The sequence below is a fragment of the Fusarium graminearum genome, chromosome 3, assembly GCF_000240135.3.
Source record: "Fusarium graminearum PH-1 chromosome 3, whole genome shotgun sequence".
NCBI classification, from domain to species: Eukaryota; Fungi; Ascomycota; class Sordariomycetes; order Hypocreales; family Nectriaceae; genus Fusarium; species Fusarium graminearum.
The window spans coordinates 5,647,515-5,674,511 of NC_026476.1; the positions used below are offsets into that span (position 1 = coordinate 5,647,515).

Below are 26,997 nucleotides of genomic sequence, written 5' to 3' on the forward strand. Positions count from 1 at the left end.
ATCGATTTGAGGCCCTCACATACTACAGTATAAGACATCATTTGTTGTAACTGGATCCCAAGGGTCTGACAAGCGAACCGAAATCTTTGTAAATGTGTAGCACCTCGGCTTGATATTCTCTGTACTACGGTCTTTGTCATAGATACAGATTCACTTGGGGTATTATGCTGGGAGATGCAATACCAAGGCGGTTGCCAAGTTCAATCCAAAGGATAATAAGATTCAAGGCGCCATCTGCACTAACGGCCAGCCTTCTACAAATCCGATCAAGCATGCCTCTGGCTGTAGCTTACTCAGTCGGAAGGGCACATTCCTGATCGACAGTACAACTGTGCGTGGAAAGGGTCTTTGAGGAATCATCAACTTGACGAAGCGGTTTCTGCCTCTTAAGAGAGTGAAAGTCTGGCGATGAGAATCTTTGGTTGATTTAGCCTCCTTTTTTGTTTCTATTCAAAAGTGGCACATATCTCTTTGATTGGAACAGAAGAATGAAGTGTGCTCCCTGTAGCGTGGTCTGGGAGACTTAGCCACATGATTGCTACTCTGCCGCAACAATTAGGGTACTGTTAACAAATTATCGTGACGGATATCTTAACTAAAGACGCGGAATGAACTATTACCTGAAAAAAGATATTATGCAACTCACAGTTTGCAAGGAAACTGGGTGCCATGATACTAACGGGACTGCTGAACTTTCCTTATGGCTTCTCCTATCTATTGATGATTTTTTAAACTTCAGATCTGGCAATAACTGTTATTCAGAAGCCTATCCTTCTATGAATAAAGGTTTAGCTGCCACTTACCCTGCAGGTAAATTATCTCCTTGTAGATAGTACTATGAAATTAACTGTTCTCTTTAGGCTTAGCCAATTTCAATCCGCAAACAAGGGTTTAGTAATAATACAAAATGTTTTCTTATGCATTGTAATAGCTCGGACGTATTAATAATGCAGAATATTTGCAAGCTATTGCTACTAGTGTGCCTTGAACTAATAGAGTCTCCATTATGCTTAACTATTGAGGCCTGGACCCTGAATAGATTCACAGCTGAAGATAAAATCGTACGAAATAATGTGATCTGATTTGCCCACAATCGTCGACCCCTGACTTAGTGTTCCTCTAACTTTCCTACAGTTGTCACTGTGGAAATTTGCTTCGCATTCGCTCCAGAGAATGCTCTCAAGGAGGACGAGAGTATATAAACATAACGATGTATGTTGTCATGCTCCTTTCATTTTCCCAGTCACACTACATTACTAGCTCTTTTACGAGCGTTGCACTCTTTTAGAATGATGGCCCAAAACGTTCTTATTGCACTCATTGGCCTTGTCGCTGGTGTCCAGGCCAGCCCATGCAAGCCTTCTTCAGTGACAACAATAACCGATACTGCTTCGACAGACACTTCCTTGGCTACTATTTCAACCGATATCCCTTCCACCGCTGGTACTGTCACTTCTGGAGAGCTAACCACCACCACCACTGAGGCCCCTCTCGCAACAACTACTACTACCGGTCCCAAACTCACCTACAACTGCCCCGGCGGTTTCCCATCTCATTCCTCATGTGGTATCCGTTACAACCATGATCGATCCAATGGTTATGTGGTCGGAACCGGTGGTGCAGGGTCCATGGCCGCCAACTCACTCGATATATGCATGCAAGCTTGCGCTGAGCATGCCAATTGTGATTTCTTCGCCTTTTGGCCCGGTCAACTTTGTGAGCTTTGGTCCGGACACTATGAGTACGACAGCAGTGGTAATATGGGGGCGTCGAGCTGGTACGAGTTAAGCTGTTTCTGCGTTCCAGGGAGGGAGACGCCGCCGACTGTGGCTACAACTACTGAGGCCACAACCACCGAGGCCACGACTGCTGCTGCTGCTGCTGCAACCTACGCCTGCGTCAATACCGAAAAGAGTCCATTCCCGGCCAATTTGGTCTGCAATAGCCATGGAGTCTATGACGGTACCAGCATGGATTTCCTGGATGCTCCGGCCAATACCAAAACGATGGAGTCCTGCCGCAAAGCTTGTCATGATGATAATCGCTGTACTTTCTTCGCCTTTACTCCGGGTCAGTCATGCTGGACATATAGCGGTACCATTGAAAGAGTCAACGATCGTCAGACGGATTACATCTGGTATGATATGGACTGTTTCTGCGATATAGATGAACAACCCACCTCGACAGTTATTGAGGCTACCACCACTGGCACATCCGCGGATACTACCACCTTGACAGAGCCGGTGCCTACGGATTAGGCAAAAACAGTCATCATTGGCGATAAGACAAACACTCAACGATCTGCAATGGAGAAGAATTGCTTTTACTTCAGGATATTGAGACCCATAAAAGATTCAATAGTCTGTATCAAGGTCAAAACAATTGGACGCTAAGACTAAGCGTCAGGGGTAAACAATTAGACTAGAACCACAGGCCAAGCACGCTAATATCCAAAAGCACTTACTTCTGATCCGCTTTACCCACGTGCTAGACCAATCTCAGGTTCAAAAACATCCTAAACGGTGTTGGCCGAAGTAGACATTCGTAAAATACAGAACTATCGAATAGCTAGTATGAATCTATTGATCCTTCAGAAGCAACTACATACATCTCAGCTGCCAAGCAGTCGCAAATCTAACACCAACTTAGACTCGTGTTTACAGATTGGGTTCAAGTCTTGCATGTGTCTAAATGGTACGATTTGATGTGATTTCCCCCTGAAATTCCTTCTCGACACTTAATCCCATGGGATTCCCCCCACGAAGTCCTCTCAAATCCCATCCTTCAGTTCACCAATCTGTGAATTAGTCACTCGTTTAAAATGGTGTCGCTCAAAGCAATTGTTGTCGCTTATGCGGCGACGAACCTTTTGGGTGTTGACGCTGGTCTATGTCGTCCATCAACCAAGACTTCTCTAACCTCTTCTGGCGCTGAGACTCAGACATCGTCCCCGCTAGTTCCGACTTCTACCTCGGACAATAGCAATATCCCAACTGATACAACATCAAAGGATCCCATCTTGTCGACAGACGGAACAACTGTCACCGATCCTATGGCATCCGAAAGCGCAACTTTGTCCGCTAGTGAAACTCCCAGTTATGCGTCTTCGGACACTCTGACAACATCGGAAAGTATAATCCCAACATTATCGACTATTGTAACCTCAAACACCCAAGTATCCGAGGATTCCACGACTTCGGGTAGTCCTAGTACGTCAAACGATGTCACGACCTCTGGTGACTCTGGTTCTTCCACCGAGTCTGTTGACCCCACCGCGTCGGGCAACCCTACGACAACTACTGGTACTACAACATCTGCTGAAACTACGACAACCATTGCGTCCACCACAACCGCTGATACTACAGCAACTGTTGATACTACTACCACCGGTGTCGACACCAGTACAGCCGCTGGTACTACCACAACTGTCGATACTACCACTACTTCTGAGGAACCTACAACTACAACTTCAGTCTGTGTTGAGCCCACCGAAATGCTCAGACAGCCCGGCTTTGAGCCCTCAGATGATGGAAACGTCTGGGGATTCTACTGGAATGGCGGCTACATTACCACTGACGCCGATGAGGCTCGAACAGGTGATGGGCTAGCGTATGTCAAGTATCCCTCTCCTAATGACTCGAGCTAACTGAGACCAGAATTTTACCTGTTCCTGACGCACAAGAACGGCGCATGGAGCAACGCGTACATATCGTGCCCGACACAGAGTATACAGTCAGCTTCTACTACGCTGTCGCAAATCCACCATCGTTCCAAACTCAATGCTTCCTGTTTGCTACTTTCGATTACTATACGACATTATCCCAAGTGCCTCTACCTTCCGATACAAACTACCACCTGTACTCGGCGAGCTTTATTTCGGCAGACAACCTGGATCCGGCTATCGAAATAGGCGTCTCTTGTCCTCAGGCAAACAACGGCTATACTGCTACAGTCTACATCGATGATGCCTCGGTAATGAATGCCAAGACCTGCGATACCACTCCTGTTGACCCCAACAATCCTCCGAAGTCCACCGTTCTTGTCCCTGAACAGCCAGAGGAACCTCGCTGCCCTGTAAATGTCGCTCAAGTTCCTGGTTTCGAGCCTGAGGACGGTAAGCAGGCATGGGCGTTCTACAACGACGCGGGAGAGTTTACGCAAGACACATCTAATGCTCGAACCGGCGAATGGGAGGCGTAAGTCTATACACACATTGTGAAAGTAAACAACTAACCATCATCAGGCTCACCAGTGAAGCTCAGCAGTACTACATCTACCTTGAACAACAGTTTAATGCACATGATCTTGAAGCCGGCGAGACATACGATTACCATTTCTTCTGGAAACCGAAAACGCTGCCTGACAATGGGCAATGCTACATCTACGGTGGTTACAATGATGCTATTGCATTTCCTCATACCGAAGTTGAATTTGGAGCAACTTCGTCAACTGGGTACACCATCTACTCAGCTCGCTTCCCCATGCCAGCCGATGACCTGCTTCTCCAAATCGTCTTCTACTGCAATTACAACAGCGGCAATCAGCAATTGGGATCTGTCTATATAGACGACACTGCACTGATTAAAGTTGGTGGCTGCGAAGCATATCCTGTGACAGGGGCACTCATTGAAAACCCCAGTTTCGAGATCCGAGCGACTGGGGATAGTTCCTATGCTTGGTTCGGCACCAATGGCATGACTATCAAGGCTGGAAGCACATCCAACGGCTTTTCACCTAACAGCGGTAACAACTACCTGTAAGTACTTCCCACTCATATTCGTTGACACAGTATTCTAACTTAGCCTAGATACGTTCAACTTGAGTCCATAGGGGAACCGGCCACACTGACCAAACCGCTGGCAAAGTCGTTGAATGCAGGTCAATCATACACTCTTCAGTTTAACTGGGCGGCTGGGTCATCGTATACACCCGGTGATTGCTCCTTCACAATCGCCTTTGGTTCGGCCACTGAAGTCCTCAGACTAGACGACCCGGTCATTGCGTATCAGTATCAACGTATCGAGTCCAGTTTCACGGCGGCTGAACAGGTCAAGTCGATGTCTCTCACTGTCTCCTGCTCAGCCTATGTCGTGGGCTTTGCCCTTGATGACTTTCTCCTACAGTAAATGAGGTGGATTAGGACTATCATTGTGCCGCCCTTCTTTTCTTAATACATTATCCATTTTATATATATATTAGATACTGCTTTTCAGTATCTTAGTCTTCTATTCTTATATTTATTTACGTCAACCAAGCCTGGAAATAACTACCATTCAAGTATTGTTCATTGTATTGTGTGCTTTTATGTGCAGGCAGAGGGGAAAGACGCTGCCACCACTCCAGTTCCACACGTCATCATGCATTTTAGGACTGTAACACAAAGCACTGAATTGGTGTTGACTACCCTCATTGGATAACGCGCTTGACTTAGGACAACGCAAAATTATAAATCAGATAGGTCTAATAAGTTGTCAGATTGTGGTCAGTTCTGCTTACAAATATCAGACAGGGAAATCTTCTAGAACTACATGATAGTCATATAAAATGAGGTCATATATCACCCGGACCAGTGTCAAGTACGTACGATTTAGCCACTCGATAGAATTGGAGTATAAATACATAGCATCGAGCTCCTAATTCCCCAATATTTCCTTCTTCCTCAATTACACAACTTCTATTTTCACACTGTTGGCACTTGGAAAAAGATGTCTTCACCTGAAGCCAAAACTAACGGTTGGACTGCTGTCCCCCTCAACGCTAAGAATATTCTCGACACTGTAGGAAAGCTCGCAGAAGTTCCCACCTACAAGGCAGAGGATATTCAATTTCCATCAGACGACAAGCTAGTCGCCGAAGCCCAAGCCTTTGCCAAGGCACGACTAAGCCCTGAAGCCTATAATCACTCCATGCGAGTATTTTACTGGGGTACGCTATGGGCTTCTAAAGTACACAATTATGGCTAATATGTTAATAAGGAAACATTCTTGCAAAGCGTTTGCTGCCAGAGCATTTTGGAGCTTTGTCCACGTCTACCTGGGCACTCACCTGTCTCTTACACGACATAGGAACGGCCGATGTCTTCTTCACATCCACACACATGTCGTTCGATCTCTATGGCGGCATAAAGGCTATGGAAGTGCTCAAGGTGCTCGGTGGTACCACCGACCAAGCTGAAGCTGTCGCCGAGGCCATCATACGTCATCAGGATGTGGGCGTGGACGGCACCATCACTTTTCTTGGGCAGCTGATTCAACTTGCCACACTTTATGATAACGTCGGCGTTTATGAGGGCATTCAAGACTATGGCAGTTGGGTTGATGAGGCCACTCGCGATAATATCAATAGGGCATTTCCTCGACACAAGTGGACGTCTTGCTTTGCTTCCGTCATTCGTCAGGAGGAGTCCAACAAACCCTGGTGCCATTCTACACATATTGTGGACTTTCCTGAAAAGCTTGAGGCCAACACTCTTATGAAGCCTTGGGAGGAGTAGAAGAAGCCAATGAGTCTGAGTTGTAAATTGACTTTATTAATTTGCGCCATTTAAAATAGCCAAAGTAGGGGAAAATCGTCATGCGAATCAAAAACCCTCCATATTTACAGCCTCTTAACCCCATTCCCAAATGTTGCAACCAGCCTAAGCGCCACCATGGACACCAGCACCCATGTCCTCCCAGTGCAGCCATCCGTCGCTAAGACAGTTGTTTGTCCCCGTCGCGCAGTAGTGCGTGCTATGTCTCTGCTGATCCTTCAGGGGTGCCCGGATATTGTACCTCTCATCAGTGAGTGTCCTACCGCATAGAACCGCCTTTCTGCGAACATCGTACTGTTGATATCGTGACCAATGTTTGACGCAGACTCTCTGGTTGCGATTGGCCGTGCAGCTGAGGGAGAAACCTGACGTCTGACTGATGCCCACGCTGTAACCAGCGCTGATGAACTTGGCGGCTCCGACTGAGGCGCTGTGGGTGATAGTCCTGCTGCTTATAACGCTGGTTGTGCATGTTGCTGCACTCATGCAGTCCAGAGACGGCTACATGGGTTAACAATGTCAACAGAAGATGAAGAAGGAGTGCTTACAGTCAGCTGCTGGTGTCTCCGCCATTTACGGGGGTTACGCGCCACTCCAGGCCACTGAATCTGAGCGATGCCAGTTTGACAGCCCTGACGGCGCCCAAGGTGTCTTCGTTGGCCCATAGTGTCATTTTCATCTCCGTTGTCGCCATTCATAGGCTCATGGCTATCGACGTCAATAGGCTGCCATCGAAATCTGTCAGGGTCTTTCGAGTCGGCAAAACACTCAAGAACACTATCTGGAGCGATGGTACTGAGCTCTTCGATAAGAGGTACCGATAGAATGCACTCGGCACGCGCATGCTCGTTGTTACTATTTATACATATGTGAGCGACAATGTTTGATAGCTAGATCCCGCGTGTGAAAAGACTTACTACATGCGGGAGCACAAGACGCCGGTACTATCATCTTCTTCAATAGGGAACGTGTCATCCCCAATGGTGAAATATCCGGACGCGTCCTTCTTTGCGTGGAAGGTAACTGTCTGATTACCAAGCTGCACAGTGTCGGAGCATGATAGTGCGATGATTCGACTGCCAGAGTCATCCCAGGCAGTAGTAGCAACTCTGCCAGTCTCAAGGTCTTGCTCAAAGACAAGTTCAATCGACTTACTTTCAGCCAGCCGAATCGAGGCAGCCATGGCAATACCATGGAGAAGCGGTGCAGGTCTCATGATTGTTGGAGGTTGGGGATAGCTGATGATTCAAAGAGAGGCTGAGGAAGAGGTGCTTGTAGCTGGGCAGGAACTATAAGGATGGATAGAAAAAAAAGGCAATCGCACTGAGGGGGACAGTAGACGGTTTTATACAAGAGATAGTAGGCTCTTCTGAACATAGTGTCTTAATCTTACTCTAGGTTATACAGATCCTAACATGGACTATTCCCGTCAGCCTAGTCAGACTTGTTGAAGGACTATTGCTATTGCTATTGGTTGCTGAACTACAGCACTTGAGTTCCGCACATTTGCCAAGCCTATCCATCAGACACTCTGGATCAATTAAAACTCCTTTTTGCTATACTTTTATGACTCAATAAGCTGGGCCAAGACTACAGGTGCAGGTTAGAACTTCTAGACCGCTTACAGCTCCGTCTAGTGCCTTGGTTTCTTATCCTGTCAGCTATGCCAAGGCGATAGATACAAGTCAGGGTTACTGGACCACTAATAGCTCTTGCTTTGCGAGCTATTATCTCATATGCCAATCTTTGTGAGTTTCTCCATAAGGAAGTCGAAAATCTCTTTGGCTGCAGGAGACAGATCATTAATGGAAGTTGCACGTTGGCCTAGGCCCTTTGTAGTAGTTGATGTGGTTGATGTAGGCATGGCAGTGGCAGATACAGTAAGAGTCCAGCTTACAGTAGATGTCGTTTCTGACAACAAAAGGGTCAAAGTGGTTACTTCACGAGTGTCATCAGGAGTAGTCAACTCTATCGTAGAAGAAATAGACTCTAGCGCTGTAGACGTGGTTGTTTCAGATGAAGTTGCCTCCGGATCTTTGAAGAAGTCGACTCTGATGCTTCATATGTGTACGACTCCAGAGCTGCACACAATAGAAAAGCTAACCTCCAAGTCTTCGTTCACAGAATAACAACGACCTTCGTTTGTCGGTACCTAGTCTATCACGATGCTTCAATGTGTACTGGTGAAAAGTTATCAACGTAAAATATTAATAAACAATATATCTAATCATAACAAGTTCGTAAAAAATCACTCCTGGTGATCAGAGCTCAAACCGCCAGCGCCTGCTATTCTCCTTGACAAACCATCTCGTAACAAAAGCACCCTCCTCGGCCCACTCAGCCATTTCTCGTCCGTATTTTTCATCAACGCCGTGTATAAAAGCAGTAAAGTCCAAACTCTGCACCGAATCGTGCTCGAGATGATCTTTTGACAAATCTGTTAATCTCCAGTCCACGTTCTCGATAACCGGCACCACGAGGTGGCGATCGGGAAACCGCGCGTCTCGGACCGTGAGCATGGCTCGTCCTGGGTTCGTCACGGTGAATTGCCACTGGCCTTGGCCTGTGGAATTGTTCTTGGTGTTGAGGGGTCGAAGGAGTGATTGGCCTTCGTAGTTGCTGATCAAGTCTGTCGCGGCCTTGCGGCTTGTTTCGCTGAGAGAGCCACTTTCGAGGAGCATGTCGAGAATGGTGGGGAGGATTTGCGTTGAGTGGACGGCTTCGTCGACGTTGAAGGGAGGTAATTGCGGGTGTGAGAGGATCATGGGGACGTGGTCGACGCCGATGTTGGGATTGTAGTATGGTGATGCGTAATCGTTCTCTGGTAGTGATGTGCCGTGGTCGCCCTGGAAAATAACCAACGTCTCGTTGGCGATTCCCTGTTTTTCCAAGACGTTGAGGACCTTTCGGATCCATTTGTCGTCATATCCGATTGTGTTGACATAGCGGGACATCATATCGAGACCCTTGGCCAAAGGCGTATATGGCTCGGTCTTGGGCATATGAAATCGGTGGTGGCTGGTACTCGTAAGATGAGTGAGGAACACGCGGCTGTTGTCCTTGACCGCGTCCTCGAAAATATCGGTAATATAGTCCTCCAACGGATCCTCCTCAAAAGCAAACTCGTTGATGTTGGGCAACGTGACAGGGCCATGCTTCGCAAGATCGCTGCGAAGATATTCTCGTCCAATGGTGTGGTTTGCAGGGAAGCCCATCGCTGCCATCAAGTTCATCTGATTATCATAGTCAAGAGTCGCAGCCTGGAAGAAATACGAGTTCCACTTGTCCTCCTTCGTCTTCTCGGCATCCTTGGTCTCGGCGATATTCATGGCGTTGAAGATTTGCGGTAAGCAAGGCTGATATAAGTGATGGCTGTGTTCGAGGTTAAAATCTGCAACAAGAGGAGAAATACCACAGATGGAAGCGGTTATGCTCTTGAGAGTATAGGTTCCGGCTGTGTGTGCGTTGGTAAAGTGAATTCCTCCTCGCTTGGGCTTATCGGCATGTTCGAATCCATCCTCGTAGTCACCTGTGAGAAAGTTCGCTGTTGGTGTCAAACTGGCCAATTTATCTTGAACCTCCTTCGGTAGCTTCTTATCGGGAAATGTGTCGGCGAATCGATTCCAGATTAGGCCGTCCCTCTTGATAGGGAAAACATCGTTTCTGGTGCTTTCCAAGAAAAACATGACAACGTGTCGAACATTGATATCCTGCAGCTTTCCCCGCAGAGACTCTCGTAGAGGGTCCTCCAAGTTCGAGATTTTCAATGGGTCGTTTTTGGCGTTATATCGGGGCTGGTTGCTATACCAATCTCCGAAGCCAGAAGGTGCATCAGCCGGGGCAATAGGTGTGCCTTTGGGAAGCCAGTCCAGCGGAGCGGGGTTAGTTAAAGCAGTAAGGTCGTCCCAGCTATGTTGCACTCCCTTGCCAAAGACTGAGGGGAGATCGTCGAGGAATGATGATGTTGAGGAAAAGTCGATGAAAGGCAAAAGTCCAGTGGTCCAGGAGAGGAAGATGAGAGAAGGATCCTTGGGTCGTAGAAGCGTAAGGGTGAAAAGAGCCGTCAAAAGAATGGTGACGATGGGATACGGCAGAAAGCGAAGGAAGCGCATGAATTTTGAGCGTTTAGATGAAGTGCCTCCGGTAGGAAAGCTTGACGAGCGTCGTGGTGATGTTGGCGACCTAGTTTTTCCCTTGTACTCATCCTCGGAATCATCATGAACCGATCCACTATCACTACCATCATTCCACTGTGGTAAAGAATCTCGTTGAGGAAGCTGATCGTAGCTCTTTCTACCGCTTGCGAAAAACCCAAGCTTACGCCAGATAAAAGTAAAGGGAAAGTTGACGATATCACCGCCCCAACCAAACAATCCATAGCACGCGCTCTGAAGAACACCGCTCAGGCAAAGACACAGCGCCAAAACACCCAAGAAGGCTGTGAGACCTGACATCATAATCGCTCTGGCTGAAGGGTCGGCGATGAACCCAATGTTGCGCCATCGAATCTCGGAACCAGCGACCAGGTAAAACGATACAGAGACAAGGCCGAGCGCGGCATTGTAGGCTATCAAAAAGCTCGCAAGCGCTGTGATGCAGAATCGTAGCTTGCCGGGAAAGCTGGGCGTCCAGTGGCTGAGGAGGAGTCGAATGAAGAGAAGTAGAAGGACGTCCTGGGTGAAGAATGAAAAGAAAAAGAGAATCATGCGCTTGGGCGCTACAGATGATCTATGGTTGTGAAGATGAACACCTTTGGCGGCGCATACAGCCAATGTGACGAGAGCAAAGGCGAAGCGGCGGTTGGCGAGTCGCGATGTGAGCACCGAGCTCATCTTTTTGAAGGAAACCATATTGAATAAGACTCGAAAAGGGAAAAGATGTTCGAGGTTGGAAGAGAAGAATCGAAGGATGGAAGGATTCCCTGGAAGGAAGGAGGGTGGTAGTGCCAGCAGGCAAGGCAAGCGGGCTGTTGCTCGGCCCTATGGATTCAGCAATGTCCCTGTCCTGTTACACTGTAGTCTAATCACGATAGGTACATGATTATCGGGGACATGTAACTACAACCAGGGCACTGTTGTATAGTCTAGTCAGGCCGGACACAGCAGAAAAAGAGAAAGGAAACAAGAGGAAAAGACCCAGGCGCACGTAGGGACCTGTCATAAATATCGCTCATGGGTTATTTAGTTCATGGCTTGTGCAGCACCCAACGCCTCCCAGTCCAAGGGTCCAGCTCCTGTCGGTTGACTAACGGCTAACGGACATTATTCTCGACGATCTAGAACCTGGACAAGGGGAGTGGACCCTCTATCCGTTTTCTCGCAGTTGAGCCTATCGTGGTCCAGCCCTGAGCATGTTTCGAGAGCACGCCGCCACATTTTTGGATGAGGATTAGCGGTTTTGAGTAAACTGCGCCTTATTTTGAGTTTGTGAATATTCGACATCGACCAGAAACGAACTATTAGATGCATAAAACCAAAGCTGGACTGTCAAAATGTCACTCACTGGACTGCGCCTCTCTTGTTGGTTGTTGGTGCTCAGTACAAAAGATCCATTTTCGTTTACCGTACATCGTTTGACAAGGTTTCCTTGTTGGTGGAGCAGTGTAATCTCGAAACTGGATGCCTCATTACGGCTCAACCAACCATATCCCTAGGTCCAGAGGATAGGCCTAGCCTCAAGAAGCTTAACCTGACTCTCCTGACAAGGTTGCGCAACTTTCAGGTTCTGGGCTTTTTCCGCCTCTGAGAAAAAAGCTGGGGACTTTCCCCTGAGAGGGTGGAATATCCAGGGTTCATCAACGCCTCTAGACCGGGGCTGTTAACCGGCTTGGGCTTAGTTGTTGGGGTTTGAGGGAGTGACAAGTCCCCTGAGAGTGAGTTTGAAGAGTCCCGCTCGATTGTCAGAAAGCTTGTTCTCTCTGGAATGAATGATCTGACTGTTTACGCTGGCGCCTATAAGAAGGATGTTGCAGCTGCAGGGACAAGTCTAGACAAAGAGTTTTGTTTCCCTGTCGTGATTGTTTACGAGATAGGCGCCCGCTTTTCTCGGCATTTCGGATTGACGAGGCAGTGTCTCGAGGTTCCATTGTGCGTATAACCGGCAAAGTGCTTCCGTGAGTTGGAGCACTGTATGTGGTGACTGTGCATGTGTACCACCTATGTGACCATGCAACTGTGATGAATTATGGAACGCCATTTTGTTCAGCTCTTGGTTACCCAACAGATAACAGCTGATCACAATGCAACCAGCTATCTAGATAAAATTGTGTCGGTCTCCTTTCTTGGATGATGCAAGACAATGGGGTAATTTAACCGCTTGGATCCCCACTGCATGTCACCGGCTACAGCCTCTTTTCAGTTATCGCCGATGACCCTGGTCAATTTCGCATTCTGTCGCGTAATTTGGCTGACAGGTCCTTTACCTACCCTGTGGCTTGCATGATTATTTGAGGGCTGAGCATCAAGCGGCAATATATCCGTAGCAACAAGATAGTTCTCGTTGCAGACATATTACCTCCAGTTGACTCTGATGATCGCGTGATTTTTGCAGAAAGCCACGAAATAAGGATACTCCATTCTTGACTGACTCGCAACGATGCCGGCCGGATCAACGAGCTAATTGTACTAGACTCGTTTTAGTCTTGGTGATCCACGTTGGTAAGGCTGACCTTTCCATGCAACATGACTCTTGCTATCGTTCTTTCTGATCAACATGCCGTAAGAAGCATAAAGCCTGGTTTGACAATGATTGTTTGGCTGCTACAAGCTTTTATCGATCGAATGTCATCACAAGTCTCGTGGTCTCATCCCATGCCAAAGTGCAAAGAGACAATTAGTAGGTCAGTTTATGCCAGTGAGACCAGACTTCTTGGGCTGTTTACTTCCGTACCCTACAACTTGGGAAGCCAACCTTTCTATTGCTACTAAATACAGAAATCTAAGTGACACATCCTGCAAAAGTCTCGACAACAAACCATACTATTCTTGCACAAAGAGGAATGCTGACATCAGATTTTACGAGCAAGATCTGACGAATCAATAATTATTCCCATATCTGGATAGTATCCGCACTACGATTGCCATTGCTGTGAAGGACCGCCTAGCCGAGCACCTAGAAACAAACACCCCATTCAGTCGATTAGAGTACATGTCGGCTTCTTCATAGCTGTACCACCAACATCCGCGCTTAAGCGGTATGTCATGAGCATGAGGATCAAATTTAGTCCAACATCTCATAAACAGCCTTGACCTCTGGGACCTTGGCCTCAAACTCTTCCCGCGTCTCCTCCCAAACACGCTTCTGGGCCGCAAAACCACTCTTTCGCTCCATAAAAGGAGGATACCTATCTTTCAGTCAGTACGGCCTTTATCTCTAATGTCACAAAACTTACGAAGTGGTGTCAAAATCCTGCATAATCTTTCCATGCGCATCCTCAGATGCCGAAACACCATTAACAAGAGCAGCAGCACAAATCTCTGGTGCTCTCGATCCAAAGTTCTGAATCAATCTTGGGATGAGCTGATCCTGGTTCGGTGCGGTAAGAGGCGTCCATGCAGATCCAGGGTCGGCGCTGTTGATGGTCACCTTGTGAGGAAGCTTCGAGGCGCGCTCTGCGAGTTCGCGGGTGAAGTATAGAAGAAGAGCCTTGGAGCGGCCGTATTGGTGAGCTTGCTGCATGCCGTCCTTGTTGTTGCTGAGCATCTTGAGGTAAGAACCATTCTTGGGCATGCCCATTGTGAATGAGGATGGGTAGATGCCGAAGGATGTTACAAAGGTCATGACGGGGGGGTTGGGGTTGGAAGAGCAAGGCTTGAGAAGGGGCAGGAGGAGAAGCCCGAGGAGAGCACCAGAGAGGTAGTTGACCTGAATGGCTTTCGTATGTTAATAACGTCTCAATCATGTGTAAGATATGTACTCACAGGTTTCCCAGCCTTCGGGTGACACGCGACGGTTAAAAGACAAGATCCCCATCGTCATCAAGACATGGTCAAGCGTCTTGAGATCCTTTGCCTTTCTAGCAATCTCTTGACATCCCGAAAAGTTCATCAGATCAGCCTGCCAGACCAAAATGGTAGGTTTTGCTTTGCCCGCTGCACTCAATTCCTTTTCAATCTCCTGCTTTAGCTCTCCACAGTCCCTGACGTCAACAAGAACAAGCGTGTCAACATCGCGGTGGGCAAAGAGCTTGGCAGCCCTCGATCCAAAAGCACCGTTGGCTCCAGTGATGAGCACAGTTCGTCCCTCATACGATTTTGTCGTGACTGTAGGTTTTCCGTGACGTTGTTTATACAAGCTCTGCCAGGGAAAGTATTCGTTGAGGAACAATGGGATGCCGTAGGTCAAGAGCAGGGCGACGAGTGTCGTTACACCTGCATAAACACCCAGATTGGCCATTTTGGAGAAGAAGAGAGAGATGTAGTCACGATGTTGAAAGTGAAGGAAGGGGCTGTTAATAAGTGGTCTCTTCTTCCTGATCGTACGTTTGCGGGGCAAGCGGCGTGAACAAGACACGGAGCGGAGAATCGTTTTGCCCCTGTACACCGACTTTATTCAACTGCAGAGGGCTGAGACATGTTGATTGTGAGAGGTATATAATAGGATGAAGAAGAAACAGCTGATTTGTAGCGAGATTGATAAGATCATGTTTGGATCGTCAAGAGTGGTCCTATTTTTCAGCTCGGTTGATGGAGTATTCGTATTCGCTTCGGAAACCACCGGGTCTAACGAGAATCCATCCATGTATATAGACATCAACGCCATGAGCGACCAAATACTGACATAATGAGTGATATTATGTTGTAAATGTCAGAGTATACTGGTTATCTATCGCAGCATATTCTAGCTACGGTCAGTGAACGTGAACAGTCTTATTATGGAAAGTACAATATGAAAGAATAGTCTGCCACTCGACAAGCGATTCACTTAAATACATGACAAACTCTTTTACAGCTCGTGAGAAGTAGCACGACTGTTCTGACAATGTCCAAGCCACACGCGACAGTTCAGCACAAAGACAACCATAGCCGAGTTCGGGCCGACATCGGACCTAACGATGATTTCAACATGAAAATTTGAGAGACAAAGGCTATGCATCTATAAACCCGGGAGGGCAAGAAATCTGTAGTCTAAACATGGTTATAAAATACACCCTAGTGTCCGTTGACACCGTTTGTTCCATTTGTTCCGTTGGTGCCATTGAGCTCATGGCCATTTACTCGGACATCGTGGATGGCCTTGGCAACGTAGTTGACATTTCTCTTGTTCACTGCACATTTGTTAGCTCTGTTGTATAATTATGGTATCAAATCAGTTGAAACTTACAGCCAGAAATGGAAATACGTCCCGACTTGAGCAGGTAGATGTGGAAGCGCTCCCGAAGGACCTTTACCTCAAAGGGGGTCAAGCCAGTGTATGAGAACATGCCAATCTGCAACAATTAGTCTTTGCTCTTATTATTTGTTCCAAAGCCAACTTACCTGGTCAATGATGTGGTTCCATGTGCCAGGTGTCTCCAAGCGCACCAACTCATCATACAGAGCCTGGCGCATGCTCTTGATACGACTGCTCATGACTTGCAAATCAGCCATCCAAGCAGCAGTCAACTCCTCACTATCCAAAACCGTCTTGACAATTGTAGAACCATACTTGGGAGCCATGGAGATTTCAGATCGCAAAAGATACGAAAGGGTGGAGTAAGCGTTGTCCCTGATCTCCTTGGAGGGCTCCGCAAGCACCAAATGAATTGCTCCTGTTCTATGACCGTAAAGACCAAAGTTCTTGGAAAAGGATTGCGCGACAATCATGTCAGGTCGTGGCTGCTGTTGGTAAAAGTAGCGGATGGCCCAGGCGTCTTCCGCGGGACTGCCGGATGCGAAGCCTTGGTAGGCGGCGTCGAAAAAGGGGAACAGTTGCTTTCGCTGACAGACCTCAGCGATGATCTTCCACTGCTCCTTTGTGGGATCAAGACCGGTAGGGTTGTGTGCACATGCGTGCAACAAGACGGCATCGCGAGGTTGAGCTTCTTCCTCAAGAGTCTTGATCATACCCTCAAAGTCCAACGAACAATCCGACTTTTTGTAGTAGGGATACAGCTTGGGCTTGAGTCCAACAGACTCCCAGATCATGTGGTGGTTCGCCCAGGTAGGGTCCGACACCCAGATATTTTGCGGTCGAAGGTAATCCGCGACGAAACGAGCACCGATATGGTTCGCTCCGGTTCCGGAGACGGTCTGTACGGAAGCGACGCTCAACTCATCCTGATGGGCAAAAACAAGATCCCTCGCAAGCTTGAGGAACTGCTGGTCTCCCTCGATGGGAAGATAATCGTGTCTGGTCAAGCTAGCCTCTTCGAAGAGATCCTTCTCCACGCGGGTGACAACGTCAAGAGGCCAGGATTTGCCTTCGTCGGTGCAGTAGACGCCGACACCGAGGTTGACGCGGTCAGGGTTAGAGTCTTTCCTGTAAGCACCGAGAAGATCAAAGATCTCGTCTGTAGGCTGTGGTGGCAGGGATGAGAAGCACGACATGGTGGCAGTGAAGTGGTAGATTTGATAGATGAGTGAGTGAGTGAGTGAAGGCGGTGGACGACAGATCGGTCAGTGTGTGTCATGGGTTCGGTGCGAAGTGGTCCGGGAAAGTGGGTATTTTAGTTTTGCCATCCGCCTTTCAGGGTAGGGCTAGTTTTGCTTGGCCCAAGCCATTGTCTTCAGCCACTGGAGGTCAGGACAATAGGATGCTACGACGCTATGGAGCAAACATATTGGTTTGTTGGTGGTGATGGTATTGTTTAGTGGTGAGAGTGAGATGGTGCATGGTTTGGATGAGGATAAGATGACACTTGCAACCACTTCTAAGCATACCAAAGTCAATTCGATAGGTTAGTATTATCTAGTTCCTTTGACAACAAAGAAAACGTCCCAACCTTAAACCCTCTCTCTTCGAACCTGGTTGGTGTTTCCTGTCCGACGTGTGGTGATATGTCCTAATGTTACACTGCATAGCCAGGATTGGTCATAACAATGGCGATCAACACGTTCGGGGCTGAGCAGCCAAGGCTGAGATCACTCACGCACGAGGCAAGCCAAGGATTAAATGTTCCGAAATGTCACTGGATCTCTCTTTGTTACAGGATACCAAAGCTGGGTCCGGTTTCTGATTCCTGTCCCCCTTGTTTATGGACTGAGTTGTCTCCAAGTGAATGCACACTCCATACACCAGGAACCAGGGCCTCGGCTGTAGGCACATCGGATGATGAATATTCCGCAGCGGCTCCATAATGAAACGCTGTACTTCGCCACGCGGACAAGTCCGACCCATGCTCTCTGAAGATCATTGAACATCCCTCTGCTGATCACGCAAACTCATCAAATACTCATGACAAACACGACAATTTCATCGAAAAAAATGAGTCTTGTTAGTTGTCACTGTTTCTCCCACTCGAGTAGAGCTAGTTCCTCCTCACATTTGACAATCCTTCAGCCTCGACTCTCTCAAACAATACCAGTTTCATCTCTCACGCTAAACCAGCACAGCCAAGATCGGACCGACACTTTCGGTCAAGCGCCAAAAAACAAACTCAGCACTACCTTTACTACTTCGCCCCCAAAAAGAACCTGAGCTGCAAGGCACCAAAAATTCTCTTTTTTTATTTTCTCCTTGTTTGTTGTTTCCACCTCCTAATCTCCCCAAGCCGACGCAAGCGAGAGACAACCCCAGGCCCCATCCATTCCTTCTATCAAATGACGACAATCGTAAAAACGTGGTAATGGTCATTCAGCATTCTTTAAAAAATAATAGTCCTTGTCACAAATGCACTCATTATTATTACGCCTTGTCTTGTTCACCGTATTCCTTCTTTTCGCAACACGCCAAACTTACGCGGCGCATCTCCAGTTCCAGGACTGCCAGGGTCACAATCCGTCTTCAACTATCACCTTTGAAGACCACTTCGTACCAAATTCACTCAACGGCTACCTGGAGAAGCAAAATGACGAGACTCATCTCAGTTTTCAGCTGTTAGCCAATTACCAGACGTTAGCGGCTTGTGAGGCAGCCTTGGTCGACAACGCCTCTGTCGAATTGAGTTTAGGGGCTGTTGGTGGCACGAGGCGTTATAACAGCGACCACCAGAATGCGACTTGCAAGACAAAGAAGTACAAGCAGATCAACCTGGTAGTTCATCTGCAGGTCCTGGATGTTTTGTTCAAGATTGATGATCCTGCGCCGCTGGCGGCTTACGCGGTGGAACTCAACATCGACGGCCCGGAGCATTTCTCAGTCGCGTGCCTTCGGTCCTTTTTGACACCTGATATCGGTTCGACTTTCCAGGGAATCTCATTTTGGGGTCCGGCTTTGATCTTTATCTTTGTCATTCTCGTTGCTGGATGGCGAGAGTGGTATAATTTGGTGCATCCGCTTGGCGATGATGAAGAAAATGGCACAGACAAAAACCCAGACAGGTCTCACCTGACGAGAATCGCCGATTGTCTTCTCTACTTTCAGTTCATCTTCTTCTCTAGTGCTCTCACCCTTTACCAGCCTGGGTTCCTGCAACCTGTCGTTACCGGAATTAGTTGGTCGACTCTCATGTTTCGCAAGGGTATTTTATGGAGGGAATCGCATTACTATGGTATTCACAATGGCATCCACGAGATCAACGGCACTTTTGGGGGAACGTCAGGTCTTGAACATATGACCCAGATCATGGCTGCTCCCGTCACAGTTCACACCTGGGTCAACATCGTTGGCCTCGCTTTTGTCATCCTCGTTGGTCTTTACAGCATCCTTCAAATCGGCCTACATGTCAGATGGACGCGAGACTGGTTTAATCGGTCGGGGACAATGACTCTCGAAAGCTCCACGCTTGAACGACAGAAAGCCACCATCTGGGTTGCTCTACGTGTGTTTCTCAGTTACCTCTTGTTCCCACTGACAGCATGGACGACATATCAACTCGACAGCGCGACCGCACGACCGGTATACTACACTTGTCTCGTAATCTCGATCGTCGCTCTTCTCATCATTGGAAGCTGGTGGGGATTAGCATCGAGGAGTCCGCAGAACATGGGTTATCTACTCATCGACGACATTCACAAGCAAGACGACGACGGAGAGCCTTCTCGCACGCAAGATCATTACACCCTCGTTACTTTCATACTTTTGTTCGCACGCGGAGTTATCGTGGGTGGATTGCAGCGTTTCGGCATGGCACAAGTGTGCTCTCTAATTGCGTGCGAACTCATACAACTTTGCTTTCTAGCGTGGGCCACAGCGGCGCCTGGGTTACTCTCCAAACCTATTTTCATGGCGAGTGCACGACTTACTGTTCTTCTTCTATGCCTGGGAATGATTCCTCAAATCTGGAGTCACACTGCAGCGAGTGTGCTTGGTTACATCATCCTAATCTTTCACACCATTTTCATTATCGGCATGTTTCTGATACCTACGGCGCTGGAATTTGGACGACTTGCTGTAACTAGTTATAATGAATGGAAGAGTACTCCGCCTCCGGAGGCCTCGCGGCCCCAGGTAAGTCATTTTGTATCTCATGAAGCCATTTGTTATATTAAGCTGGTCTACAGGTCTACGGTCTTCGACAACTGAGGAGACGTCCCACAAATAGGACGAATCTCTCGGAAAGAGGCATAGTCGACTACAGAAGCAGTTTATCGTACTCGGAACATTCTTCCACCACTCAATCGTCGTCCAACACGTCATCTAACCGAGACTCGGATCCCGTATCACCTGAACTTCTCCGAACATATTTCCGCTCTCCAAGACCCGAGCGATCCATATCAAGTCTTTCCGACAGAAACGGACAGTTCCCGTCCTTCGAAATTGCACGACCCAAACGATCTATCTCAAACCACTCAGAGAGGAATCCCAGATCTACATCTAGCTTGTCTAGCAGAAGTCGACTGTTCTCGTCACTCGACAGGCCCGAAACCGTGTACGAGAATCCCAACGAGAGGACTTCTGAAGGGTCCAGTAGAAGCCAGGATAGTGGTGATTTGGCAGAACTTCCTTCGCCGTGGGAGATGGTTTTGCCTTTGGCCACGGATGTGGATTATTCGGTGCGGGAGATTGACAGATATTATGTCAGACCGCGGCAAGTATCGTTTGGAAATTCTGGGAATGATTCTGATGGGTCGGCTGGCCGGGCGTCAGGATGGGTTAATAAGCTCAGGTTCTGGTCATGATTGATTGATATGTGGATTTTCCTTTATTATTCAAAAGTATATACTAATGACGGGAGCAATCCTATAATGATGATGCATTGATACTATACCGCCTTCACAGAATACGTCTATTTCCCAACAGGACAAGCGAGTGATGACTGAATATATACGCGCATGTTCTTCAAAATGATGCATAGATGCATCCTTATCATGGCCCACTCTTGAAACGACTACTAATCCATGTTATGAGGAGTTTACATCATTGAACATCACCGAGGCAAACCTGCACAGCAATACAGTTAATTAATAGTGACATGAAAAACAGGAATGGGACATGAAGTCAGAGACAAGTCTTGAGTTAATCAAAGGAGGAATTTCCATTAATGATAGTACTTCCTTCTCGTTCTACTATGTGGAAGTTAATCTCAGCACGACCAGCGTACTAACTCAACTCCCCTCCCCACTCCAGCATCCTGAGCATCATGACAGAACTTCACCTCAGCCCCTACGGGTCTTGAAGTAATCACCATTCCTATCAAGCATCTCCCACCGCTCCTCCTGCTCAAGCCTCATCTCATCATTCTTCTTCATCTCAAGCTCCAACTTGTTACCATCCACGTTCCCTTCTTGCTGCAACATCTTGTACCAACGCTGCCAAAGCTCATCGTACTCGCGCTGCATAGTGCGAATACGATGACAGGCATCACTGGCTCGTTGTTCCTGTCGTTCACGCTCAGCAATGGAAATGTTGCCGGCGAGCTTCTTGGCGACGTCTGCGGTTAGCGCATGGAGCTCTTTTTCTCGTTGGATCAGCTTTTGTCCTAGGAGGTTCAGCTTCATGTGGAGCATTTCGGCGGTTTCTTCGCCGACTGGGGTAGTAAAGGGAGACGCCATGGTGAGTAGTGCTTGGAAAAGGCGGTTTAGGGCGTGATCTAATCTGCAGATCGCGTTAGCTTTTTGTGAAGATGGGGACATACCTGGGGATTTTCATGGGCTGGTGAATGGTTTGAGAAGATGATACTGAAAAGAGGATTTTTGGCTTTATATACTGGATGTGACTGTGTTCTGGGTTATGTAAATAATCGTGTTGTTCAACCTGAACAAATAGATAGAACCATTGTGTAGACGGACACTTTGTTGCTCTTCTTCTTTGGCTCATGGACAAAAAGTTCAACACTAGGTTTCAGAAGGAACAAAGCTAGATAGATGGACTTATGAACGGCACAGTCAATTGAAACAACGAGTCAATTCTTTTGTCTTGGCGAAATTCAGCTATGGTATGAGGAGGGGCTATTGCTCGCTGCTCCGGTGTTGTTATTTTCCTCTACATTCGTCATCCTGGATTGGAGCAATTGTAACAAACAAAAAAGCCTACCTGGGCATCCACAAAGCTTGCAAAGTCCCAATTAAACGCCAATTTATGCTTTCATTCATCTATTGGGTGGTTACAAATAGGGTACAGGAAATGCAAAAGACAAAAAGGATCGACAACGGCAGGATTCGAACCTACGCGTGCGAACACAATGCCTATGATGTCTCGTAAGAGATAGCAGGGCATCGCCTTAACCACTCGGCCACGTTGTCTTGGTGATCGGTTAAACTTTGAACCCAAGTTACGCACTATGTAGCCTAGCTATCGATGATGGAAGCTTGATGTTCTTACTCCAGCGATTACCAGCATCATTGTTCATCCCATTTCCAACAACTTCACTCTACCACTTACTCGTAACATCTAGATTCTCTTATAGAGTTGCCGAGAATAATGGTCGAATAGCTTTTCAAATGAATAAATGTCTCAATTCATTCTCTATTGTGTCTCTTGAAGTCACCGTACCATCGCGCGTTTGTTGTTAAATTACCCTGCAGTTGGCCGACACGAATGCCAGTAAATCTCAACTGCCAACCCCACTAACGTGACGCTTCTACAACAGAGGCCGGCTAGTGGACAGAAGGAAAGTTAACCTCTCGAGTCTTTGTGTATAAAAATAAATAGCATAAAGTGTATAGTCTAAAGAGCATAAGCTGCCACCCTGTGGGCTGGAAGACACATTCCCCTATCTAATCTTTTCAGGACGATCCCTAACGATCCGGGATTAAATCAAGGACCGGCCCCAAAAACAAGAAGCGGTAAATAATTCCCAATCCTCACAGCCTTGGCACCTCATTCCCCCGCCCACGATTGCAACTTTGCGGAGCTTAATGTCATGGTACCTGCTTTAAACGGTTTAAGCTTATCATCGGCCAACCCTAGCATGATAAGCTTCCTTGCTGATCGGCGGGGTAAAACTGTTGAACGGCTCACAAGTTCCCATGGGAAGAGTCGTAGTAACATGAGGCCCATTCTCTTGGCTGATCTATAAAATGTCGTAAAAGCCCTCATGATGGAACCCTAGTGTGGTAGGAGACTCTGTATCGCTCGGTTGGTAATCATGTCGCTCCGTGCTGTGCTCACCTCTGGTCTTTTGTACGTCGGCTTGGCCACGGCTCAACAAACATATGCCAAGAATCAGGTGGCTGTCGTAAATGATGACGAGGAAGCCGTCAAGAATTTTCCAAGTATCGACGATGTGAAACTTGAGTCGCCTGCTTTCACTGACCCTAAGAGTATTCCTGCTGGGTTCAAAAACGGCACCAGTGGTCCGACTGATGATGCGACATTGGGTACGTCCAGAAGCGCAACACATTATACAAACACTAACATGGCCAGAATACTTTCTCCAGAGCCTCGCATCTCGCAATGACTGGTTGACGTACAAGAACCCCGCATTCAAGTCCGACGAAGGACGCTCAATCCCTTACGTCTACCTCACCACATCTACCCAGCCCCAGGTCAAGGCCAATGCATCATCGACAGAAAAACTACGAGTTTACCTACAAGGCGGAGTTCATGGAAATGAACCAGGCGGGGATCAAGCGCTTCTTGCGTTGCTGGGTAAATTCGATGCCAACTCTACTTGGACAGCTTCAATCTTGGAAAAGATGGACATCATGATTCTTCCTCGTTATAACCCTGACGGTGTCGCTTACTTTCAGCGAGTCCTTGCTACTGGATACGATCCCAACAGAGATCACATTCGATTTGCTAGCCAGCAGACTCGTGATGTCAAGGCCTTGATCACTGATTTCCACCCTCACATTGCTGTTGATGCTCACGAGTTTGGCGCGACCAGACCTTTTGGCGACAACAAACAATGGCACCAGGCTGTGGACGGCCAATTTGACGCCATGAAGAACCTCAACATCCACAAGGATATCCGCGAGTACTCCGAGTCCGTCTTTGCACCCCAAATCGCCGGCGCAATGGAGAAGCGCAAGTTGCGTTGGAGCCCTTACATTGTTGGAAGTGCTGCGGAGCCCTTGGTTTTTACTCAGCTCGACACCCAGGCTCGTGCAGGTGATGTCTCGTTGGCTCTCACACAGGCCATGGTGTTTCTCACCGAGACCAGAGGTATTATGCTTGGTGGCCAGAACTTCCAGCGACGTGTCGTATCGGGATTGACCATGATCGAAGCCATCATCCAAACAGCCGCTGATAATGCTGAGGAGGTGTACGAGGTGATCGAGGGAGCCCGTCGCAAGGTGATTGAGGGTGATGATGACATTGTTCTCAGCGACAGCTACAAACCTGAGAACCGAACCTGGGACATGATCGAGGTCGAGACGGGAAAACTAGTCAAGGTCCCCATCGAGTTCCTCAGCTCAACGCCTGTCAAGGCCAACCTGACACGCAGCCGTCCCGAGGCCTACGTCTTCCCCCAAGCATGGAAGGAAGCCGCCGACCGTCTCCGTCTCGTCGGTGTCAAGGTCGACCAGCTCCGCTCCGAGTTCAAGGGTGAAGTTGAAGCACTCAATGTCACCAGCATCACCTTGGGCGCTAGCGTCTACCATGGAACAGTTCTCAACACTGTTACCACTGAGACCAAGCGCAAGGAAATTACCATGCCTGCGGGTAGCTTTTGGGTTTCTGCCAGACAAGCTGCTGCGGCGTACGCCTTTGTTGTTCTTGAGCCTGAGAACATTGATTCTTATGCCACTTTTAACATCTTGCCTGTTAACGTGGGAGATGAATATCCTGTTTATCGAGTTATGGCTTGATGAGTTGTTGATACAAAAATAGATAGCGTGAGCACTTCTGAATGTAATAAATCCAATTAATAATTCGCGATAAATAAATCACGACTCTGAATACTGCGACTGTAAAACTGAACTGCAATTAGCATCGATGCACTGGAAATGCCCTGGAACTGCCCTGCGGCTCGAAAAGGATTAGCGTGAATGGTGACATTAATTCTGGGTTCTTATCGCTGATAGCGCGGGGAAAGAAAGAAGCGACAGGCTAAGCTCTTCAGTAAATCTGACCGCTAATAAATCTGCCATCTCTCCAAACCTCGCTCCCACTTGCAGTCATGCTAAACTCATGGAGAATACTCCCTCTACAGCTCGCAAACGAAGCAGTGTCCGGCGCGCCAACGTAACGGCCTGTCAGCGATGCAAATCAAGAAAACAGCGCTGTGATCAAAACATCCCAGCATGTTCCCCGTGCGCACGTGCAGGCGTGCCCTGTGTAAGCCTTGACATCGATGGTCAAACAGCGCCTCGCAGGCATGTTCATTTAGTACTTTCTCACGGAAGAAAGATTGCTGACCTTCATTCAGCTACATCAAAAGCCTCGAGGATCGGGTCGCTGAGCTTGAACTCGCCTTGCAGGGTCATGGATTGGACACCGAATCTCTCGCCGGGAGTCGCATCTCTCAAGACGCTGCTGAAGCCACCCCCGAGCCCCGACGGTCAACCGATCTGAACTTGCTGAGTCTTTTCATACCAGAACCAAGCGATGTACAAGACAAAGGAACTTCCGGCTACCATGCTCTTCTTGGTGCCATCACCGTGCCAGAAAGGACCAAGTTCCCTCCCAAGTCTACCACTCTTCAACTTGCGGCTACCTACTTTGAACACTCAAACTTTTTCTCCCCCATCCTTTATCAAGAATCATTCCACGAAATAATCACCGTCTTGTATCATGATCTACCGAATGTCGACCAAGGCAAACCAGCCCAGAAATTCCAACTCTGCATGGTGCTAGCCATCGCCATCAGGCTTCTCAACCGTATCGACTCTGCTGTCCCGACAACAGCATCAGACTCGTTTTTTGCCTCTGCTATTGGAATTCTGACAGAGCGGCCGCAGGCTACCTGGAAAGGCAACCTCCAGCATTTACAAAACCTCCTTCTTATTGTTCAGTATACAATCTTTGCATCCAATCTCTCGGCAGCATGGCACTTTGTTGGTCTGGCAACGCGTCTTGCTATCGACCTTGATCTACTGAACGAGACTCGTCTTTCGAGCGGCAATAGCGAAGAAGTCATCTTGGATGCCGAGACCAACAAGAGACGGCGTGTATTTTGGTCAACTTACATTCTCGAAACGAACCTCTGTGTTGTCCTCAATCGTCCCCGGTCAATACCTGACGAGGCAGTCTTCACACCCTTGCCCTCAACAAGTGGCCCAGAATCCTGCAGCCCCCTGGCAAACCATTGTATTGAATTTCGCCAGCTGGAATACGAGATATATCACACGCTCAACTACAAGCCCCCAGCAAATGGTGCCTTTTTCGATTACAAAGTTTGGAAGGTGGGCATGAAGGATCGACTTGTTGAGTGGCACGCTACTGTCCCCCCAGTTGATACAAGATCAAAGCTGGCACCCCAGAACTTCTTCGATGGCGCTCTGTACATGACGCTTGTATCGCTCTTCTCACCATCACGCCATTTTCCAGATCTTTCGGAACCCGAACTACGGGATTTGGCCCGATACGCGTCGATGAGTATAGAGCTCTATCGGGAGGGGTTCAAAGAGGGGAAGTTGAGATTCTACTGGCGAACAACACCAAACCTCTTCCAGTCTGGTGCAGCATTGGTTCACTGCATCAAGAGTCTCACGTTGCGGGGGTCGGTATTCGACGTTGATGCTCTCAAAAGGAGTGTTTCTGTGTGCTCCACTGTTCTTTGGGGCATGGCAGAACGATACTCCCCTGGGACGGTGTATCGTGACCGATTCGACGAGTTGTCGGCGTCCATGTCGGATGTCACAACTGATCTTTCATTCGAAATTTCAGACGATTTTCCTTTTGGGCAGTTCTCAATACCGCCATTGGATTTGAATGGAACAGCGGGCATATGGACATCAACACCTCCGACGTTGGACCCATGGATATTTGACCCTACTTGATGTAGTAGCGACTTCACGTGGCGGATCAAAGAAGAACAAGATAGAAAATCTATTGCTTCC

General features: G+C 47.9%; 12 protein-coding genes and 1 non-coding gene across 13 annotated transcripts; 7 read left to right on the forward strand and 6 right to left on the reverse strand.

Annotated features, from left to right (window-relative positions):
- Positions 1–1,628: 1,628 nt before the first annotated feature.
- On the forward strand, positions 1,629–2,258 carry FGSG_11134 (uncharacterized protein; the record flags this gene model as incomplete). The annotated part of the gene is made up of 1 exon (XM_011326915.1): positions 1,629–2,258. The coding sequence occupies one exon, from the start codon at positions 1,629–1,631 to the stop codon at positions 2,256–2,258; it is 630 nt and encodes a 209-aa protein (XP_011325217.1).
- A 794-nt stretch (positions 2,259–3,052) lies between these two features.
- Positions 3,053–3,646, forward strand: FGSG_13850 (uncharacterized protein; the record flags this gene model as incomplete). The annotated part of the gene is made up of 1 exon (XM_011326916.1): positions 3,053–3,646. The coding sequence occupies one exon, from the start codon at positions 3,053–3,055 to the stop codon at positions 3,644–3,646; it is 594 nt and encodes a 197-aa protein (XP_011325218.1).
- Positions 3,647–3,975: 329 nt separating this feature from the next.
- FGSG_13851 (uncharacterized protein) lies at positions 3,976–5,126 on the forward strand (the record flags this gene model as incomplete). The annotated part of the gene is made up of 3 exons (XM_011326917.1): positions 3,976–4,196; positions 4,244–4,756; positions 4,808–5,126. 3 exons carry the CDS (start codon positions 3,976–3,978, stop codon positions 5,124–5,126), a joined length of 1,053 nt encoding a protein of 350 aa, XP_011325219.1.
- A 579-nt stretch (positions 5,127–5,705) lies between these two features.
- FGSG_11132 (cyanamide hydratase) lies at positions 5,706–6,493 on the forward strand (the record flags this gene model as incomplete). The annotated part of the gene is made up of 2 exons (XM_011326918.1): positions 5,706–5,925; positions 5,976–6,493. The coding sequence occupies 2 exons, from the start codon at positions 5,706–5,708 to the stop codon at positions 6,491–6,493; spliced, it is 738 nt and encodes a 245-aa protein (XP_011325220.1).
- A 144-nt stretch (positions 6,494–6,637) lies between these two features.
- On the reverse strand, positions 6,638–7,748 carry FGSG_11131 (uncharacterized protein; the record flags this gene model as incomplete). The annotated part of the gene is made up of 4 exons (XM_011326919.1): positions 6,638–7,033; positions 7,081–7,387; positions 7,450–7,657; positions 7,688–7,748. 4 exons carry the CDS (start codon positions 7,746–7,748, stop codon positions 6,638–6,640), a joined length of 972 nt encoding a protein of 323 aa, XP_011325221.1.
- A 1,045-nt stretch (positions 7,749–8,793) lies between these two features.
- Positions 8,794–11,382, reverse strand: FGSG_11130 (uncharacterized protein; the record flags this gene model as incomplete). The annotated part of the gene is made up of 1 exon (XM_011326920.1): positions 8,794–11,382. The coding sequence occupies one exon, from the start codon at positions 11,380–11,382 to the stop codon at positions 8,794–8,796; it is 2,589 nt and encodes an 862-aa protein (XP_011325222.1).
- A 2,266-nt stretch (positions 11,383–13,648) lies between these two features.
- On the reverse strand, positions 13,649–14,926 carry FGSG_11129 (uncharacterized protein; the record flags this gene model as incomplete). Its single annotated transcript, XM_011326921.1, has 3 exons — positions 13,649–13,874; positions 13,923–14,403; positions 14,452–14,926. 3 exons carry the CDS (start codon positions 14,924–14,926, stop codon positions 13,751–13,753), a joined length of 1,080 nt encoding a protein of 359 aa, XP_011325223.1. The 3' UTR covers positions 13,649–13,750.
- A 714-nt stretch (positions 14,927–15,640) lies between these two features.
- Positions 15,641–17,104, reverse strand: FGSG_11128 (uncharacterized protein). The gene is made up of 3 exons (XM_011326922.1): positions 16,009–17,104; positions 15,854–15,959; positions 15,641–15,797 (listed from the first exon to the last, which is right to left on the reverse strand). The coding sequence occupies exons 1-3, from the start codon at positions 17,056–17,058 to the stop codon at positions 15,682–15,684; spliced, it is 1,272 nt and encodes a 423-aa protein (XP_011325224.1). The 5' UTR covers positions 17,059–17,104; the 3' UTR covers positions 15,641–15,681.
- A 1,236-nt stretch (positions 17,105–18,340) lies between these two features.
- On the forward strand, positions 18,341–20,730 carry FGSG_11127 (uncharacterized protein; the record flags this gene model as incomplete). Its single annotated transcript, XM_011326923.1, has 2 exons — positions 18,341–20,059; positions 20,113–20,730. The coding sequence occupies 2 exons, from the start codon at positions 18,341–18,343 to the stop codon at positions 20,728–20,730; spliced, it is 2,337 nt and encodes a 778-aa protein (XP_011325225.1).
- A 477-nt stretch (positions 20,731–21,207) lies between these two features.
- FGSG_11126 (uncharacterized protein) lies at positions 21,208–21,603 on the reverse strand (the record flags this gene model as incomplete). The annotated part of the gene is made up of 1 exon (XM_011326924.1): positions 21,208–21,603. One exon carries the CDS (start codon positions 21,601–21,603, stop codon positions 21,208–21,210), a length of 396 nt encoding a protein of 131 aa, XP_011325226.1.
- A 591-nt stretch (positions 21,604–22,194) lies between these two features.
- Positions 22,195–22,293, reverse strand: FGSG_20768. Its single transcript has one exon. It is a non-coding gene; the product is annotated as a tRNA-Ser (tRNA).
- An 845-nt stretch (positions 22,294–23,138) lies between these two features.
- FGSG_11125 (uncharacterized protein) lies at positions 23,139–24,804 on the forward strand (the record flags this gene model as incomplete). The annotated part of the gene is made up of 2 exons (XM_011326925.1): positions 23,139–23,370; positions 23,417–24,804. The coding sequence occupies 2 exons, from the start codon at positions 23,139–23,141 to the stop codon at positions 24,802–24,804; spliced, it is 1,620 nt and encodes a 539-aa protein (XP_011325227.1).
- A 322-nt stretch (positions 24,805–25,126) lies between these two features.
- On the forward strand, positions 25,127–26,937 carry FGSG_11124 (uncharacterized protein; the record flags this gene model as incomplete). Its single annotated transcript, XM_011326926.1, has 3 exons — positions 25,127–25,180; positions 25,239–25,273; positions 25,365–26,937. 3 exons carry the CDS (start codon positions 25,127–25,129, stop codon positions 26,935–26,937), a joined length of 1,662 nt encoding a protein of 553 aa, XP_011325228.1.
- Between the last annotated feature and the right edge of the window lie 60 nt (positions 26,938–26,997).